Here is a 17,644-nt window from a genome sequence, read left to right as displayed (position 1 = left end):
ACATCATCTAAAATGTTTCTGTGAAAAGTACTTTTTTTTTAGGTCTAACTGAACATTTGAACTCATGTCTCTTTTGCCCTATTATTGACCTTCTAAATCAGTTTCAGTACTCTTCAGGCAGAGATGTGGTCCTTGTGACTGACCCAGCTGTGAATATCCTCAACAGGCCCTCTTATGAATCAGTGGAAGTAGCAAATGTCAGTCCTCAAGAGAACAACGGTCAGAGGGTTTCTATGACCACAGCAGTAAATAAACATGGTATCTGTGAGAGAATGTGTACTGCTGTATAGACAGCACAGTCGGGGGAAAAAAAGAAGTGACCAATATTCATGAATCCATAATAGATGGATTTTTGAAAATGAAAATCAATTCCTTGTCCACACTCCTGGAAAGAAACTTGAAAAGACAAAGTTTGGTACCCCAGTAAGCTCCATTACATCGTCCTCCTCTCCTTCCTCTCGATTGTCCTCTATTTCCTCCATGACCTCAGCCTTGGCCTCGGCCACCAGCTCCCGCAGCGGACGGTTAGACGTCACTGACCTCACAAAAGGGTGCTATGAAGACAGGGCACAGTTAATTGAATATCAATCAAAATACAGCAGTGCATAAAAAGATTTATTCTTGTTTTTCTCCAACTTCTATTTGTACAAAGTTGTACATTTTAAAAACAGATGGCTGTTTCCTGCATGAAGAGGGAATGAGACTAAAAGGCTTGATGGCACCACAAAATTAACACCCTTGCAACCATAAAACATTAGTTGGAAGTAAACTGTAAGCTACCCATGAATCAGAATCATTCAACAAAGACACTTTTGCTTGGGGATGTTGAAATAAGTCAAGAACTAATGACAATAATAACATTCGATACATGTTTGTACCTGTTTGATTTCTTGACTGTAAATAAGTTGCTGCTGTGCATTACGAGACTACATTAAACAACTTGAAAAGAACAAACAATTCAGCTTTTTATTAACAGATTAATGTCATAAATGGGGTGGCAGTGGCTCAGTGGTAGAGCGGGTCGTCCAGCGTTCCAAGATCGGCGGTTCGGTTCCCACTCCCGCCCAAATACACCCATAGTGTGAGCTGACAGTGGGAGGTGTCAGCTCACCTCCGGAGCACTGCCAAGGGGCCCTTGAGCAAGGCGTCGTCCCCCTCACAGGCTGCTCATTTGGGCGCTCCACAAAGGGGCTGCCCGCCGCCCTATCTCCCATTGCATGCTTACAGGCCCCCTCGTGTGTGGTTGTGTGTATTACAGTGGCCTGAACACACTAACATGCATGATTGGGATTGACTAATATACTAGAGTGTGCATTCTTAATTTCCTTCAGGGATTATAACAGTATATTAAGTAAATAAATAAACTACTGCATGTATAACTTGTTAAGTGCAAAACAGTGATATTATGGCAAGATACAGGATGAAATAAAGTTTTTAATAAGCTATCTTATCTACTGTGGATGACATCATAGGTGTTCAAGGAAAGAAACTATACTGCTCACAAAAATTAAAGGAACACTTTTTTTAATTAGGCATGGCATGAAATCAAGTAAACTTGTCTGAAACTTGTTTCTGGTTGGTTAAGCAGCTGAGGGCATCATTAATCACTCTCAGGTGTATTGGTGTTCATGGAATTAACAACAGGCGGACTACAGTGGCAACAATTAGAAAACCCTCAAAACAGGACTGCTTTCACATGTGGAGGTCATCTCAAGTTTCTCCCTCTTGATCTTTTTTGGCTGGTTTTCCACTCATGCTGGTTTTGGCTTGAGTAATTATCTCTACTGGCAGTATGAGGTGATTCTTTAACCCTACAGAAGTTTCACAGGTTGTCCAAATTCTCCAGGATGGCACATCCACACGTGCTGCAGCAAGAAGGTTTAATGTGTCTCCCAGCACAATCTCAAGAGTATGGAGGAGATTTCAGCAGACTGGTGGTTATTCTCAGAGAGCTGGACAGGGCCGTAGAAGGTCTTGAACCCATCAGCAGGACCAATACCTGCTCCTTTGTGCAAGGCGAAACAGGCTGAGCACTGCCCTACAGAATGACCTCCAGAGGGCCACTGGTGTGAATGTCCCTACCCAAACAATCAGGAACAGACTTAATGATGTCCTGTAGTGGGCCCTGTGCTCACTGCCCAGCACCGTGGAGCTCGACTGGCATTTGCTCAAGAACACCAGAATTGGCAAGTTTGCCACTGGCGTCCTGTACTTTTCACAGAGGAGAGGTGGTTCACCCTGAGCACCTGTGATAGACGTGAAAGAGTCTGGAGAAGACGAGGGGAACGTTATGCTGCCTGCAACGTCGTTCAACATGACACGTTAGGTGGTGGGTCAGTGATGGTCTGGAGAGGCATATCCATGGAGGGACACACAGACCTCTACTGCCTAGGAAATGGTACTCTGACTGCCATTAGGTATCGAGATGAAATCCTTGAACCCCTTGTCAGACCCTACGCTGGTGCAGGAGGTCCTGGTTTCCTCCTAATGCACGACAATGCCCGGCCTCATGTGGCAAGAGTATGCAGGCAGTACTTGGAGGATGAAGGAATTTAAACAACTGAATGGCCTTCACGATCCCCTGACCTAAACCCAATACAATATCTGTAGGACACTATTTTTAAGTCCATTAGGCGCCGCCAGGTTGCTCCTCAGACTGTACAACAGCTCAGGGATGCCCTCATACAGATCTGGGAGGAAATTCCACAAGACACCATCCGTCGTCTCATTAGGAGCATGTCGCGATTTTGTCAAGCATGCATACAAGCTCGTGGGGGCCACACAAGATACTGAAAAGCATTTTGAGTTACAAAAATTAAGTTTTTGAAAAAATGGACTATCCTGCCACATCTTCATTTCACTCTGATTTTAGGGTGTCTACACAAATAAGCCCTCTGTAGGCTGAAAACTTTTATTTCCATTAAAAGACTTGGCCTCCTTTTGTTCCCAAGACATTGCCCTGTCGTTATTTGTATAGAAATCCAATTTCATATTGAGATCTGATGGATCTAATGTGTTTCTTTTGAGTGCTCCTTTAATTTTGTGAGCAGTGTATATGTGCCAAGAACCTGAATAGTAACTCTATAACACACACTAACCTCACAGTGATGTAGCAGTACTTTTGCTATGATAAAGGCATATTTCAGTAAAGTAGTAAGAGAAATGAGTGGAATAGTGAAGAACTAAAAGACAAACTGAAATTAAACACAGAGCAGGTTAGCTATGATTCAGCTCCTTTGCACCACTGTTTTATTGGAAAAGCTGATAGATGTGGAAAGGCTAGAAGTAATGCTTGACCATGAGGTGTGTGTCTCAGTCAGTATATGTGTCTGTGTGTCATGGGTACTTGTATGTATGCAGGGGCTTGTGGTAACATCTCCAGTGACGAACAACAGTAAGCTTTTATTAAATGAGTCAGGTAGTATGAATGTTGAAGATTGCTTACCCCTTAACTATGCTAGAGCGTATCAGTGTTTGAAAACTTTCGATTTATTTAAATATTATATAATATTGTATCAATTATAGAAAATATCCAACAGAATATTTTTTCTTAGAATTACTAAGTATATACTGTACACATTAGAGCTACTACTATTGTTTTACTACAGAGCAACCCTAAGAAGAATCATTTAATGATGCTAGTGTTAAGGCCCAAGGCATAATGAGAAGGACGGTTCTCACAAGCATAAATCTAAAGACATTTGTTTGTGCATGTACAGTGCATGTCAATATTGCAAAATCACCAAAAAATCATTTATGATGTAAATGCTGCATATAAATGGAAACTACTAATCCTGACAATGAGAATTTATGTGGTAAGAGAAGTTATCGTGACTGATCATCCTTCTGCTTGATCTAGATTCTTCACCAGCACAGATGGGGGGCTGAGACAAGGCAAGAGGTTTGATCAATCTTAGAAAACTTTGAAAACAAACATGTTATCATATTTTTTAATTTGTCTTCTCTCTGATACAGTCACAAACGCTTTGTACAGTTTAGCAACTATGTTCAAAACACCAACTCATTATCACTGAACATCCATTGTACAGCAGAACTTACTGCTGTTCCTGCACAACCATCAGGAGTAAATGTTATCGGACATCCGGTAGGAGCAGCAGGCATGATAAACATCTAAAACCTCCAGTATGCCATGAAAAAACACAACCACACCCATCTACCATCTGATTCCTCCCACCTCCCTTCTCTGAATTATTTTTTCAGTTATACTGCTTATTTCTTGCTCATTTTAGTTCTCGTACTGCCTTTTGCAATGCATCACTCATTTCCCTGGAGTACATCGCAGTATTTAAGTCTTAAAAGTAATTGTGTACAAGATAAAGACAGAGCCGGAGCAAAGTTTAATCACATACCAAAGAGCAATGTTCTGTACAAATGTGTGCTTTTATTTAGGACTTACTGCAAGGAGTTGTACGGCAGTTGGACGAGTCTCTGGGTTTTTATCTAAAGCTTTCTTCAGGAAATCTTTAAAATCCTGTGACCTTCAGCAAAAACACACACACACACACACACACACACACACACACACACACACACACACACACACACGAACACACACACACACACAATCAAAACAAGGCAGTCAGAGACTTCAACATCCCGCAACACCGATGGATTAAAATTTTACCCTTACCAACACACTTTCGTGCCTCTGGCTTCCTGTAAATGTTGCCTTTTGTTTTGTGATTATATCTCATCAGTTTCAGAGATGTGTACCTAAAAAGGTATAAAAGTGATATTTTTGACCTTGACCTATTTTTTCAAGGTTGCGATCTAATTTGCCTCCCTGAATATAATGCATTTGGTTTCATCTTTCTATCTTATCCGGTTCCTGAGATATGTGCAAAAAAATCTACAAAATGGACCTTTGACCTTGACCTATTTTTTTCAAAGTCAAGGTCATCATCTCATTTTCATCCCCTTTGCCGCCCGGGTAATGTGCTTTTTGTTTCATCTTTCTATCTGCAACGGTTGTGAATATATTTGGTGGACGGCCGGTCGAACACACAAACACTGACAATTACAATACATCATCGCTTCACCGGATGTAAAAAGAAATGGCCAAGTATAAAGGTGGGAGTGTGAACAGGACAATTAAAACAGATAATGTTTCCACAGAATTTTTCCAGATTTGGTGTATGATATGTGATTTTGGTACAAGTAGGATCATCTTTTTGCACAGATGTTCTTAGTCAAGCAAAGCTTTCAGCAGGGAGTCAGTTTCCCATGGCAAATCTCCATCAAGCACCTGAAAACTCAGGCTCCTCAACTTGATGAAGTTAGCCCTTGACATCCACATCTCTGCTGAATTGGTGCTCTTATTTGGAGAGGGCATAACAGATTACAAGAAGAGCAGAGAGTATGATGCATCGGCAGTCTAAAGTAGATTGCAGTATAAAGGGAGAAATTAAAAGGCCATGTAAAATTATATAAAGATGTCGTCTCCTGTTGACTCAACCTCATATTATCTGCCGAAGCTGATAGTGGCTTATAAAAGATTAAAATTGCAAGTTAATTATTGCCATTTATGGGCAATACAACAAACTCTTTTTGTACTAATTTGTGCACAACATGTGTTAAACTTTATGACTAATGTACAGCAGCTGAACTCAAGAGTCATTTTGAAAGCATGCTCACCATTTGTGAGGCAGGTCCAGGGTGGGAGGTTCTGACTTGGCAATCTTCAGCATAACTCTCATGGGGTTGAGCTCATGGTGCGGGGGCTCAATCTGGGCGAGCTCGATCAGAGTGATTCCCAAAGACCAGATATCAGCCTTGTAGTCATAAGGAGCATCCTTCATGGTCTCACACATCACTACCTCTGGGGCCATCCTGAGAAAACAATAGCTGAACATTCAACCATTGCATCGCAATGCATACCAGTCTTTGGTACAAACAAGATTTTCTTGTTCTCTTCTTCATGTTTATTCTTCCAACAACTTTATCCATTTTGCACATGAACCTTTTTCTGTAAATGATAAATGCATAAATGTACAATATGTGACTTGACTGGGCCATGGCTGACATGACATGCATTTTAATATTAAACAGCTTTATGACAGAAAGTTAAAATAGATTGATACATCCTTTGTAGAGATAAATAAAAAAGAAAATGCTGTCTTAATAATGCAATCCCTTGATATCAAAATACCTTGTGGGAGCTGGAAGCAGCTCATGTCTTACTGCTGGTCAAGACTTTAATGATGACATCATGCAAAGTGGTTTTGCAGTATTTACAGCAGTTACATCTGATTTATGGCAGAATGTAGCCACCTTATGATTAATATTGTAGGACAAAGTATTTCTTCTCTTGCTTACTCATAATTTGACATTCAACATGGAACAAACTTCTCCAATCAGATTATGTTTGGTGACAATCTGCACAATAGCTGTCATCTCAGTACAAAGAAACACATTTTGTTCCATCTTAACAGTTAACTTCTTTACGCATTCAAGAAAAAAAGACATAAATCAAAACTGTTAAAAAATTTCCTTGTAGAACTAATCAGTAATTTGCAAATTGAGGGCAGGGCTTTAAATGAAAGGATATTCCTGAAGTATGATCACATGTTCTAGTCAATTGTTAACTGACTACAACCAAATTTACTCAGGGTATGGAACAAGGTTCATTCTGGCTGAGCCTTTAAAGGGAATCATTAGCGTTTGTTCAGAACATAAGGCAAGTGCTTCGTATTTGTCCAGCAACAACGCCCAACAGAACTTTACTCAACCCCCTTTCCAGCAGAGTCACCATCCTCTTTATCCTACGGTGAACTGACAATCAATAGTCCCTTTGAAGCAGTGATCACAAGAAAGCTGCTGTTGGTGGTAACCGTGAGCAGATTCCAGTTCACTTTATGAATGTTTTAAATGTTTTAATACGTATTAATACGTAGATTAATCCGGTATATTTTTTATACATCTAGACAATGTAATTCATTTAAACAGAACTTGTAAAATTTTCCATAAAAACAATGAAATTCCCTCATCTGATGTGCTCCGAACAGTGTTTTACTCACCAGTATGGCGTTCCAATGAAAGAATCTCGTCTTTGTAAAGTTTTGGTGTTCTTTGCAGATACTCCAAAATCAGCTGCAACAACAGCAACAAAAATGATGTGAGATAACTGAAATTATACCCTCAAATGGTTTTGTCAGGAAGAGAATGTAAAGCCAGATTGATGACTTGCATCCCTTTTTTCTTCTTGTAGTGATTTTCCTTTATATCATGACTGCGTCATGAAATGATATCATGGCAGATATCCCAAGATGTCATCTTGGCTTATCAGCCAAATATCCAACAGACTGATTGCTACAATTCCAAACTGCTATGTTCTAAAATGGGGGCAAAAAAACTCTTGTTTTCAGACTAAAATCCAAATGCCAGTACTGTTTAAACACAATCATTGTTTCGAGTTTAAAACAAAGAATAAAGATGAATTAAAGTCTACTGTTGAGCAAAAGAATCACATCATGAAACCAATGGTTTGTTTCATCTGTATAAAATAAGTATTTTGGTTCCAAATGTGACAATTCTTTATGCTGTTGATTACTTGTCTGTCAAATCAATATTGATTTCAGCACAGTGAATAATCCTTAGTACATATAAAAGCAAACATGAAAAACAAGTAATACTGCAGTACACATCTGAATACTCACCTAGTTTGATGTCTCCGTCTAGCATTAAGAGTATGTTGCCAGCTTTCAGGTCTCTGTGAATGATCTTCATGCTGTGGAGGTAAACCAGAGCTTCCAGCACCTGGCGACAAACCACCTTAATCTGCGGCTCCGTTAGTCCACGATCCAGTTCTGAAAAGACCAGAATTGGTATGGAAAGAGACATGATATGGTGTAGGGGAGAGGAGAGGGTAATACAGACAGAATGTCAGTTGAGGAAACTCTGAAAGGGTTCAAACAAATTATGCACATTCCATATGTGGTGTGCATATAATTTTAGCACATCAAAGTCTAATCTCCAACAGAAAGAACATTACAAGGTAAACTTGTGGCAATATTAAAGAAGTTTCTCTCATGTCAAATAAGTAATGGTAGATCAGAGAGGCTTTAACACATCCAAACTATTCCAGCCTTGCAGACTTGATTCTATTGTTTCTGTGTTTGGTTAGCTATAGTTAAGCTACTGACAGTTGGAAGAATGTGGATTACAGAGTAAAAACAGACCAGAGGGGTTTTCCACATCAGTAGATTCCACTATGTTTAGAGCATTCAAGGTAATTCAAGTGAAATAACGATATATGTTCATTTTCAGAGCAAGTCAGCAGTTTTGCAGTACATAGTGGTCTTTCCCACACAAAACATACAGTCCATGACAAAAGTCTTGTCGCTTATCTAAGTTATACATACAACAAATTACTTCCAGTTATTAGGAATCAGAAATGGCTTACACGACAGATGAAAGATTGATTGTGCTTCTTATACAAAAATGAAGTTGGTATCACTTGAGATTATTTAATTGGACAGACAGGTCAGATTTTGCTTGTACAAAAGTGTTGTCGTGTTTTTAAATGATTCAATCAATCACAGATGACAGCTTCACCTGTGACAAGTACTGTATTTACTTTTTTTTTTTTTTTTACCTTGACCTCAACGACTGAGAACCTACACAGACTAATTAAAACATTCCCAGGTATGTATGAAAAGAACCCCAACACACCAGACTATCATGTGAAGTGCAACCTGACCTGTCACAACATACCCAAGATTCAAACACAGACCAAATCCTATTCATCGAGTGCTTGAAGACCATGTCTGCTGCTGGTAGACATATTCAATGCATCCAAAATGTCAAGTGTCAGTGTCAAGTGCACACAATTAGAAAAAGATTTGGAGAAACCGTTGAAGTTCATGACAAGCCCAGGTCAGGTCAGAGCTCCGAGGACTGTTTGATGCTTTGATGTAGATTCAGCCAGAAAACAATCAAGATTGTTGGAGGAAAAAATCATGGTGTTACATCCTGTATGTCAATGTGCAGGAGATTTGCAGAGTGGAAATCAGCATCAAAAGCTTGAATTATCACCATATTTTCGGTACCCATTATATTCCAAACCACAAAAGAGGGCAAACTGTTCAGCTGGGTGATGTTTCTTCTCATACTTCAGCCTCCTCAACAAGGTTCCTGAAAGCTAACATCAAGATTTGCGAGGATTGGCCAGTCCACTCACGAGCATTTCTGGGGTAAGACGAAGGAAGAGACTTGGATGATGAAACTAAAAAATCTTGATGAGCTCTGGGAAGCATACCAGACTTGCTTTCTTTGCTGTTCCAGATGATTTTATCATCAAGTTACTTGAGTAATTAATGAACATACAGATGCAGTCCTACATGAGTAATACACAACTTTTTTCTCCAAAGGCACCTTAACTTTGTTTTGATGTTACTGTAGTATGTTTATGCATTCAAAACCCAGTACATAATTTTTATTATACATTATAAGAAAAACCTGACCTTTCTGTCCTAATTAAATGATAGAACTCAATGATAGAAGACTTTATTTTGGTGTGATAAGCATTAACCAGAGGCCTTTGCCTTTCATGTAAGCCATTACTGATTCCAATGGATCAACGATAAGTTATTATTAGTTGTTCCAACAACTTGGATAGGGAGCAAGACTTTTATCACAGACTGTAGATGCTGTAAAAACAATGCAGTTACAAAAATAATTTCATAATGGCTGTACAATCCCTAGAATGCTGCAGGTACAGTAGGGATAGGTGCAGTCCGAACATGCTGCTGGTGTGAAACTTGACTCATGGTGGAAGAATGATGGAGAGAAAAACACACGGAGGTGTGAGAGAAATGGGAGGAAAAAAGACAAATGAGGAGACAGAAGACAGAAAAACAAAGACAGAAATAAAGGAAAAATAAAATATGAGTGAAAGACAAATGGGAACAATTAAAAGAAAAGGAGAAATCTACCTAGCATTGTAGCATCCACAGCACCACCTGGGCAGAACTCGATCATGATCTGAAGAACGAAAGAGGGACAAGTGGATACATTTAACAAAGTGTTTTAATCATGAACATAGGACTAAAAACAATTGTTCATTAAAAGATTTCCATGTTGTTGCTACCACCTTTAAATATATCATATGGATATCTTTCAAAATTAAACATTGTTTCAAACTTACTGGTGTATGTATACATGTACTTTATGTCTGTATACATGTACCTGTATATGTACATACACACATGAATACATGTGGTAGTTCCTTGTAATGTGAGTATTTATATACTGTATATCCACACACACCCACACACACACACACACACACACACACACACACACACACACACGTGAGATTCATTTACTTCAGGGGATAAATGTTTTCCCAAAGTAGCCACTCAGCATTAATCAATAATTTGTAGCATTTGGAGGCAGGGACTCATTTCTTCCATGACAATCATTTCCAACCTCCATTGTAAAATAGGTTTATAGCTGTTTGCAGTAACTGCATAAAACAAGCAAAGATGAGATTGCTAATGACTGAGCTTCTTAATGACAATCATCTCCAGTAATGTATTTTGTAAAGACCGACTGGTATGGCTTCTTGCAAACATGATAAATATCCAAAAGTTTTCATATTAATCCTGTGATTCTTGATTGACCGAGGGCAACTCAGAGTGGCGTGCAGTATACCTAATGTGTGAAGTCATTCTTATTTAAATTTTGAGTCATGCTTCCTATGACAGCCCTGTCAAACTATGAGCCTGCTTGTGGATGGGGCGTGAGGTTCAGTCCAAACAAGAACACTCAGTCACATGTTCCTGTGTTTAAACCATGGATGAATGACAACGCTTATGTCCAGTGACAGTCATATAGACACACACACACACACACACACACACACACACACACACACACACGGCATGAAGCTAATAAGACACTTGAATTCTACTCTAATTCTAATCGATTATTCTGTCTCATCTGTACTTTCAATGTTACCAAGGATATAGAGAGTGGCCAGAATTGGGCAAATACTGAGATAAAAGCAGACTTCTTATCTTCGGATATAGAGGCACTGGCCCACATATGGTGGCTGATGTGTGGTTGTGATCATTTTTTTCCTGATGAGTTTTTTTTTTTTTTAGTATGATAATCACTTTGAAAATGGAGGCCAAGTTTAATCTAGTGTTTGTAGTGTCCCAATTACATTTTTGTCCCACATAAGAATAAAGAGTGGTCAAGCAAAGCATTTTAATTTATCAATCACATACCACTCTTTCATATGAATTGTCGAACTTGTCAACCTAAACCACCTATGTCAAAGTCAAGGCCCGCAGGCGGGATCTGGTCTGCGGCAAATTATTTATGGCCCGCCGGATGATTTGTAATTACTATTAGAACCGGCCCGCAGGCCACATGGGCCTGCTGGTGTTTTGCATGCACCAAAGCTACATTCCCCACAATGCAACGGTAGCAGAAGTCACTGCAGCACAGCAAGCGGGCTTTGGGTTTCAATGTTTATCAGCAGGGTGGCTCGGGGGCGCAGTGGGTAGTGCTGTCGCCGCACAGCAAAGCAGTTCCGGGTTCACGATCAGCGGAGTTTGCATGTTCTCCCCGTGTCTGCATGGTTTTTCTAGCTTCCTCCCACCTCCAAAAATATGCGCATAGGGTTAATTGACCGGTCCCAAATTGACCATAGGAATGAGTGTGTGCGTGGTTGTCTGTTTCTCTGTGTGGCTCCGCGGTGCACTGGCGTTGTGCCTACCTCACGCCCTAAGCCAGCTGGGATAGGCTCCAGCTTCCCGTGACCTGCGACAACGGATGAAGCAGTCATGACAATGGATTGATGTTTATCAGCAGTCAGAGTGGAGGTTGAATTTAGCTACTCCCCTCCTGGACTCTGAGAGCAGGGGATTCCAAGCCAGGTGGGAGTCAGAGTTTATATTCAAAGAGGTGAAAGGTAAACGTCTGTGTCTTCTGCTAAGTTTGCACATTTCATCCCTGACACAATCCCCCTGCTGTGCATCGAAGCTGCTTGGACACTCTCTCTGTTTCATAGCACAGACCAGTGTGAACAATTGTTCTCTCTGATGAAGCTGAACAAAATATCACACGGGAGCCATCTGACTGATAAACACCTTCCCTCAATCCTGAGGATTTCCTCAACTCAGAGCCTGACCCTGATCATTCATGAACTTGTAGAAAAGATGAGACACCATCAAATATCAGGGTAAGCCCCAGACAAGTGAGTATCACATCACATCATATTTTCAGTTTTGAATTCAATTAAACTTTTACATTCGTTTCTACAAGGCATGATGTATCTTTGAAACAAGTATTGTTTTGTCTGTGTGCCATAGTTTTTTGCATTTTATTTTATTTATTCATATTAATTTCAGTTGAATGGACTCAGGGAAAATTGCAAATAAGAGCCATGAGAAAGGATACAACTGATTTATTTTTCTTCAATTTTACTATTTGAAAGCAGTGATTGGTTGGATCTTAGAGCAGCACATTGGGGTTTTTTTTAAATTTCAAGATAATGCAATGCATTATTATTGTGTATGCAAAATATTACTAATATCCATGCAATAATGCATGCACAATAATGTATTTTCAGTTTATAATGCATGAAATTACATTTATGTATTTATATTGATATTAAGGAACATATTTTGTTTTTGAAGGACATTTACGTTTTTGCTGTTTGCCTGTCGAAAAGGTTTCCCCTTGAAGTTACTGACAGAGTCATAACAAAATACTGCTTTATTTAACCATTAGATAATATACACTGAATTAGCTCTTGGCTCAATAGGATTTGTTCATTTCAATATGTTTTAATAAACATTGAGCCAGTCTGGCCCTCAGCGTGGAGCAATTTTATTTTTTGGCCCTCAGTGTATTTGACTTTGACACCCCTGACTTAAACAGTCGTGCATTCAACTCTTGTGTCACAAGCAACTGAAACCAGGATACTGGAAAGAATGTGTATCAACTGGTTGGACTACATACAGAACATAGCTGCAGTGGGTTGAACATACATACATGCACAAGCTTTCTTAACACACACACACACACACACACACACACACACACACACACACACACACACACACACACACACACACACACACACACACACACACACACACACACACACACACACACACACACACACACACACACCAGCCAGTTAACGGGAACACTGATTCAAAACTGGTATTTCACTTTTATTCAGCTAGTTTTGAAACAGATGAATGGCAGGAATTCTTATGATCATGCACAATAACTTACCTCAAATCATCACAATCAGGTGGTACCATTTACTCGGCACCATAACTCAAGGGAGCAAGACATTTAAGGGTCAATGACACAGAAGGAAACAATTAATGACTAACAACCATTCACAACATTTTTCAACAATAGTCCTTCATTATGCCGTTTATGAAAATGTGCACCAGACTTAAAACGTCCATCACGTTCTAAATGGGTGAACTCTCACACTTCTAAATGACATGCACAAGTTCCCTTATTGTCATTATGTGAAAAACTGTTCTTTCTGCTCATTCTTTGGTGACTAATGCCTAAAATCCCAATGCCATCTTTAAAGCTCTCTATTTCCCCCTCTCTGAGACAGGTTTCTTTGTTTTCCTCACTCCATCTTTTTCAGGAGGAAGCAGATAAAGGGGTTAAGTAAAGCATGGCCTCAAAGCACCCCTACCATGCTCATTCACCTAGATGATACTGGGGCCTGCTACTAACAACTGGACTGACTGTGGAGAACTTGAGTGAAGCACACAAAGTCATAGCTAGGAATTTAAATGCTTTTTCACTGTTGTGTGTAATATTCTACTGCTTGTAGGATTTCTCACAAGCTCCTTTTACCTGAAAGTTTCTACACTAGCCTAGAAAATTGTAGATGCTATTAAAATATAGGAGAAATAACAGTATGAAGAGAATGAGCATAAAATGTGTACCATATATAGAACTGAACTAAATAGAGTGCCTTTATCAGCCTTACATGTACAGCATACAAAGAAATTGCATTGGCATCTGTTTATATGAAACACAATAATTATAAATGGTTAAGTGTATGGATATATAGGGTTCTTATTGCAGTGGTAAGACAAATAGGGTGGTGAGTGTGAGGTGGGTTACTGTACCTTGTGTTTTTGCATTGCAGGAGGTATGAGAGTCATTAGTGTTCTGAGGTGTTGAGAGTTAAGAGCGGTGATTACCCTGGGGAAGAAGCTGTCTCCGAGTCTGTTTGTATTTTATGTTACCCTTAGTGGCTGAAGGCAGCAGGCTGAACATGAGCATCCCTGTGCTCAAGTACTGATAGCAGCAATGTCATCCATCTAATAAAACATTTGCAGCAGACAATATCTATCAAGAGTGGTTCAAGGAAGGATGACGTGTATCAGCGAAGGTGCATCAATGAACAAAACACATTGATGCACATTGGACAGCTACCATAGCTGAAATACACTCGGCACAAACTATCCATCTTAGTTAACATTGAACTCATGAAGACGCATGTGTGTGCGTGTTTTTAGAGTCTGCTGGTAATTGATCACCTTGCCATGTATTGGCTTGATTTTGAGATAAAATAAAATTTTGGATGATGTTAAGAGTGCTTTCATGTCCAACATGATTCTTTAACTTATTCATAGGAAATAAATTCATGCATGTTGACCAGCTTAATTTTAGGTCATTATTAGCAGCTTTCAGAGTTGTATCAAGTTGCTGCAAATGAATTTAACTAGAAATTAAAGCAGTAATAAGTAAAGAAAACTATTCAACAAAAGTCTTGGACTGACGATGATGTTAGCATTTTAACAGCCTGTAATTATAGATATTCACAGCCAAAGTGAGTCAAACATTTCAGGGAAATCTGAACAATTTCCACTTGTATTGTGAGAAAAAAAACCTGAGCACAGAATTGACACTTATAGTCATTGAGGATGTTTATAGAGAAGTTGTGTTTTTGTAGATCTGGAGAAAGGTTACGACGGGGTACTCAGAGAAGAACTTTGGTATTGTATGAGGAAGTCTAGAGTGCAGGACATGTATGAGGACTGTAAGACAGTGGTGAGGTGTGCTGTAGGTGTGACAGACAAGTTCAAGATGGAGGTGGGACTGCATCAGGGATCAGCTCTGAGCCCCTTCTTGTTCGCTATGGTGATGGATAGGCTGACAGATGAAGTTAGACAGGAATCCCCATGAACTACGATGTTTGCAGATGACACTGTGATCTTTAGTGAGAGCAGGGAACAGGTGGAGGAGAAGTTATAGAGGTGGAGGTTTGTCCAGGAAAGGAGAGGAATGAAGGGTTAGTCACAGTAAGACAGAGTACATGTGTGTGAATGAGAGGGACCCAAGTGGAAGAGTAAGGTTACAGGGAGAAGAGATCAAGACGGTGGAGGATTTTAAGCACATAGGGTCAACAGTCCAGAGCAATGGAGAGTGTGGAAAAGAGGTCAAGAAGCATGTACAGGTAAGATGGAACAGGTGGAGAAAAGTGTCAGGGGTGATGTGTAACAGAAGAGTTTCAGCTAAAATGAAAGGGAAGGTGTACAAAACTGTGGTGAGACCAGCAATGTTGTTTGGTCTAGACAGGGACAGTGTCAGGAGACAGAGCTGGAGGTAGCAGAGATGAAGATGCTGAGGTTTCCTTTGGGAGTGACCAGGATAAATAGGATCAGGAATGAGTACATCAGAGGGACAGCACATGTTAGAGGTTTTGGAAATAAAGTAAGAGAGGCCAGATTGAGATGGTATGGACATGTCCAGAGGAGAGATAGTGAATATATTGGTAGAAGGATGATGAGTTTTGAACTGCCAGGCAGGAGGCCTAGAGGAAGACCAAAGAGGAGGTTTATGGATGTAGTGAAAGAAGACATGAAGATAGTTGGTGTGAGAGAAGAGAATGCAGAAGACAGGGTTAGATGGAGGCCACTGATTCGCTGTGGAGACCCCTGAAGGGAAAAGCCGAAAGGAGAAGAAGAGGAGTCATTCTTGTAGTTACATCACAATGATGAGGGTCTTGTGTCATCATAATTTGAGACATCCAGTTTTTCTAATATTTATGGTTCAACAGGTCTTTTATATACATAAGAGAAATATTTTTTCATATTAGACACTGTTCTAGTAAAATACTATCCACACACCCTGTCATCATACATGCTCAAAGGTTTCCTCTTCCCTGCTGATGGATCACATTTGTGTTTTGCGGCATTGCGTTGAAACATTATACAGAAATATGATGGACAGAAACATAATACTGTCAACAAAAGAAAATGAAATCAGTGTTAGGAAGGTAACAATATCCCCTTCCATAGAGTCAAGCTGCCAGATTGTTGTGCCTTAAGCAAATAGGTAAAGCGGTAAAACAGAATGAAGGGGAGATGCTTCAATGTGTGAAACATAAAGTTGCAGGATTTATAGAGCAGCCGCTAGCAGTTAGAAAGTCCCCAAAGAAGATAATCTGGGAATGTAATTTAGGAGGCAGGTGCTCCTTTCCCAACAAGGAACAACCATTAGGCAACAGGGCAGTTGATCAATGATTGTTTACATGTTATTTTGCTGTTTACAAGAGCCACTCAATACAAATGTTAAATATCATGCTACATGATGGCCCTGCTGTGATACATGTTATGCCTAATCTGCTAACAGAACGCCAGCATGGTGAGCAGAAAATTCATCATCTGGAGCCATGTCATGCTGTGGCTGATTTGTTCACTGTATGGACCAGGCAGTCTAGCAGTAGCCATCAATACCCTATTTCCCATTCAACAACACACCATCTGCCTTTCCATTTAACTGAGCTATATTCCTGATAGAATGTGGAGAAATATTTCCTAAACTCAGTCTGTAAGTCAGCCTATTGTGTTTCGTTGTTTGTCTTATCCAGATGTTTGTGTTACCTACCCACAGTGTGTGGTCATGGTAAAACGCATCGAGCAGCTTGACGATGTAGTGATGGTTACATTTAGCCAGGATGTCAATCTCGACCATATAGTCCTCCAGCTCTTCTTCACATTTTGTCTCTATCTGTTTGGCTGCAGCTAGAGCTCCTGTTTCTTTGTTTCTGGCCTGAAAGATGGAGAAATAAAACAAATAAATTCAACACAAGTAATGGCAAGACTGACATTTTATTTCATTTCAATTTGGCCACAACTAATCCTCAGTAGAATAGAGGGAAAAAATTTTAATCAAACAAAATCCTATGAATTGAAGAATTTCTCGAGGAAGGGCTTCTTTTTTCAATCTAACAAACTTGCAAAAAATATTACAAAAAAAATCACACATAATAAATTTGTGAGAATCAAAACACAGTAAATACAAAAACAAAATACAGCCATTTTGTTTGTTCAATTTTGGCATATTTCTTCTGTGTGATGGACTGTTCTGACCAAGAATTTAGTAGAATAGAATCTATAACTTCATGAACTTTACAAGCCAGCAATTACGTAAACTAACATTTAAGTGGGAAAAAACAGGAAAGGACAATCCACACCCACGAAGCAACGTAAGAAATGAAGAAACCACAGAAACCAAAACCAAAAACGTGTCGTTATGAAGATCTAAGACACGCATGCACATAGACTGCATTATGTTTTTGAGATTAAAAAGGGAAGCAAATTGATCATGAGATGATTGT

The 17,644-nt window shown here is 39.6% G+C and overlaps 1 protein-coding gene across 2 annotated transcripts in view; it reads right to left on the bottom strand.

Moving 5' to 3' along the window:
- The window catches only part of stk10 (serine/threonine kinase 10), a 42,642-nt gene that overhangs the window by 9,546 nt on the left and 15,452 nt on the right, over positions 1-17,644 (bottom strand). For both annotated transcript variants that reach the window (XM_068331363.1, XM_068331364.1), the window contains exons 3-9: positions 16,912-17,076; positions 9,954-10,002; positions 7,677-7,826; positions 7,038-7,110; positions 5,656-5,850; positions 4,418-4,499; positions 420-554 (exon numbers count right to left, since the gene is read on the bottom strand). In XM_068331363.1, the coding sequence (XP_068187464.1) occupies positions 420-554; positions 4,418-4,499; positions 5,656-5,850; positions 7,038-7,110; positions 7,677-7,826; positions 9,954-10,002; positions 16,912-17,076 (849 nt within the window). The remainder of the gene's footprint in view (positions 1-419; positions 555-4,417; positions 4,500-5,655; positions 5,851-7,037; positions 7,111-7,676; positions 7,827-9,953; positions 10,003-16,911; positions 17,077-17,644) is intronic.

The sequence above is a fragment of the Antennarius striatus genome, chromosome 13, assembly GCF_040054535.1.
Source record: "Antennarius striatus isolate MH-2024 chromosome 13, ASM4005453v1, whole genome shotgun sequence".
Classification (NCBI taxonomy): Eukaryota; Metazoa; Chordata; class Actinopteri; order Lophiiformes; family Antennariidae; genus Antennarius; species Antennarius striatus.
Note: the sequence above shows the minus strand (reverse complement) of the source record. Positions and strands in the feature narration are given on the sequence as shown.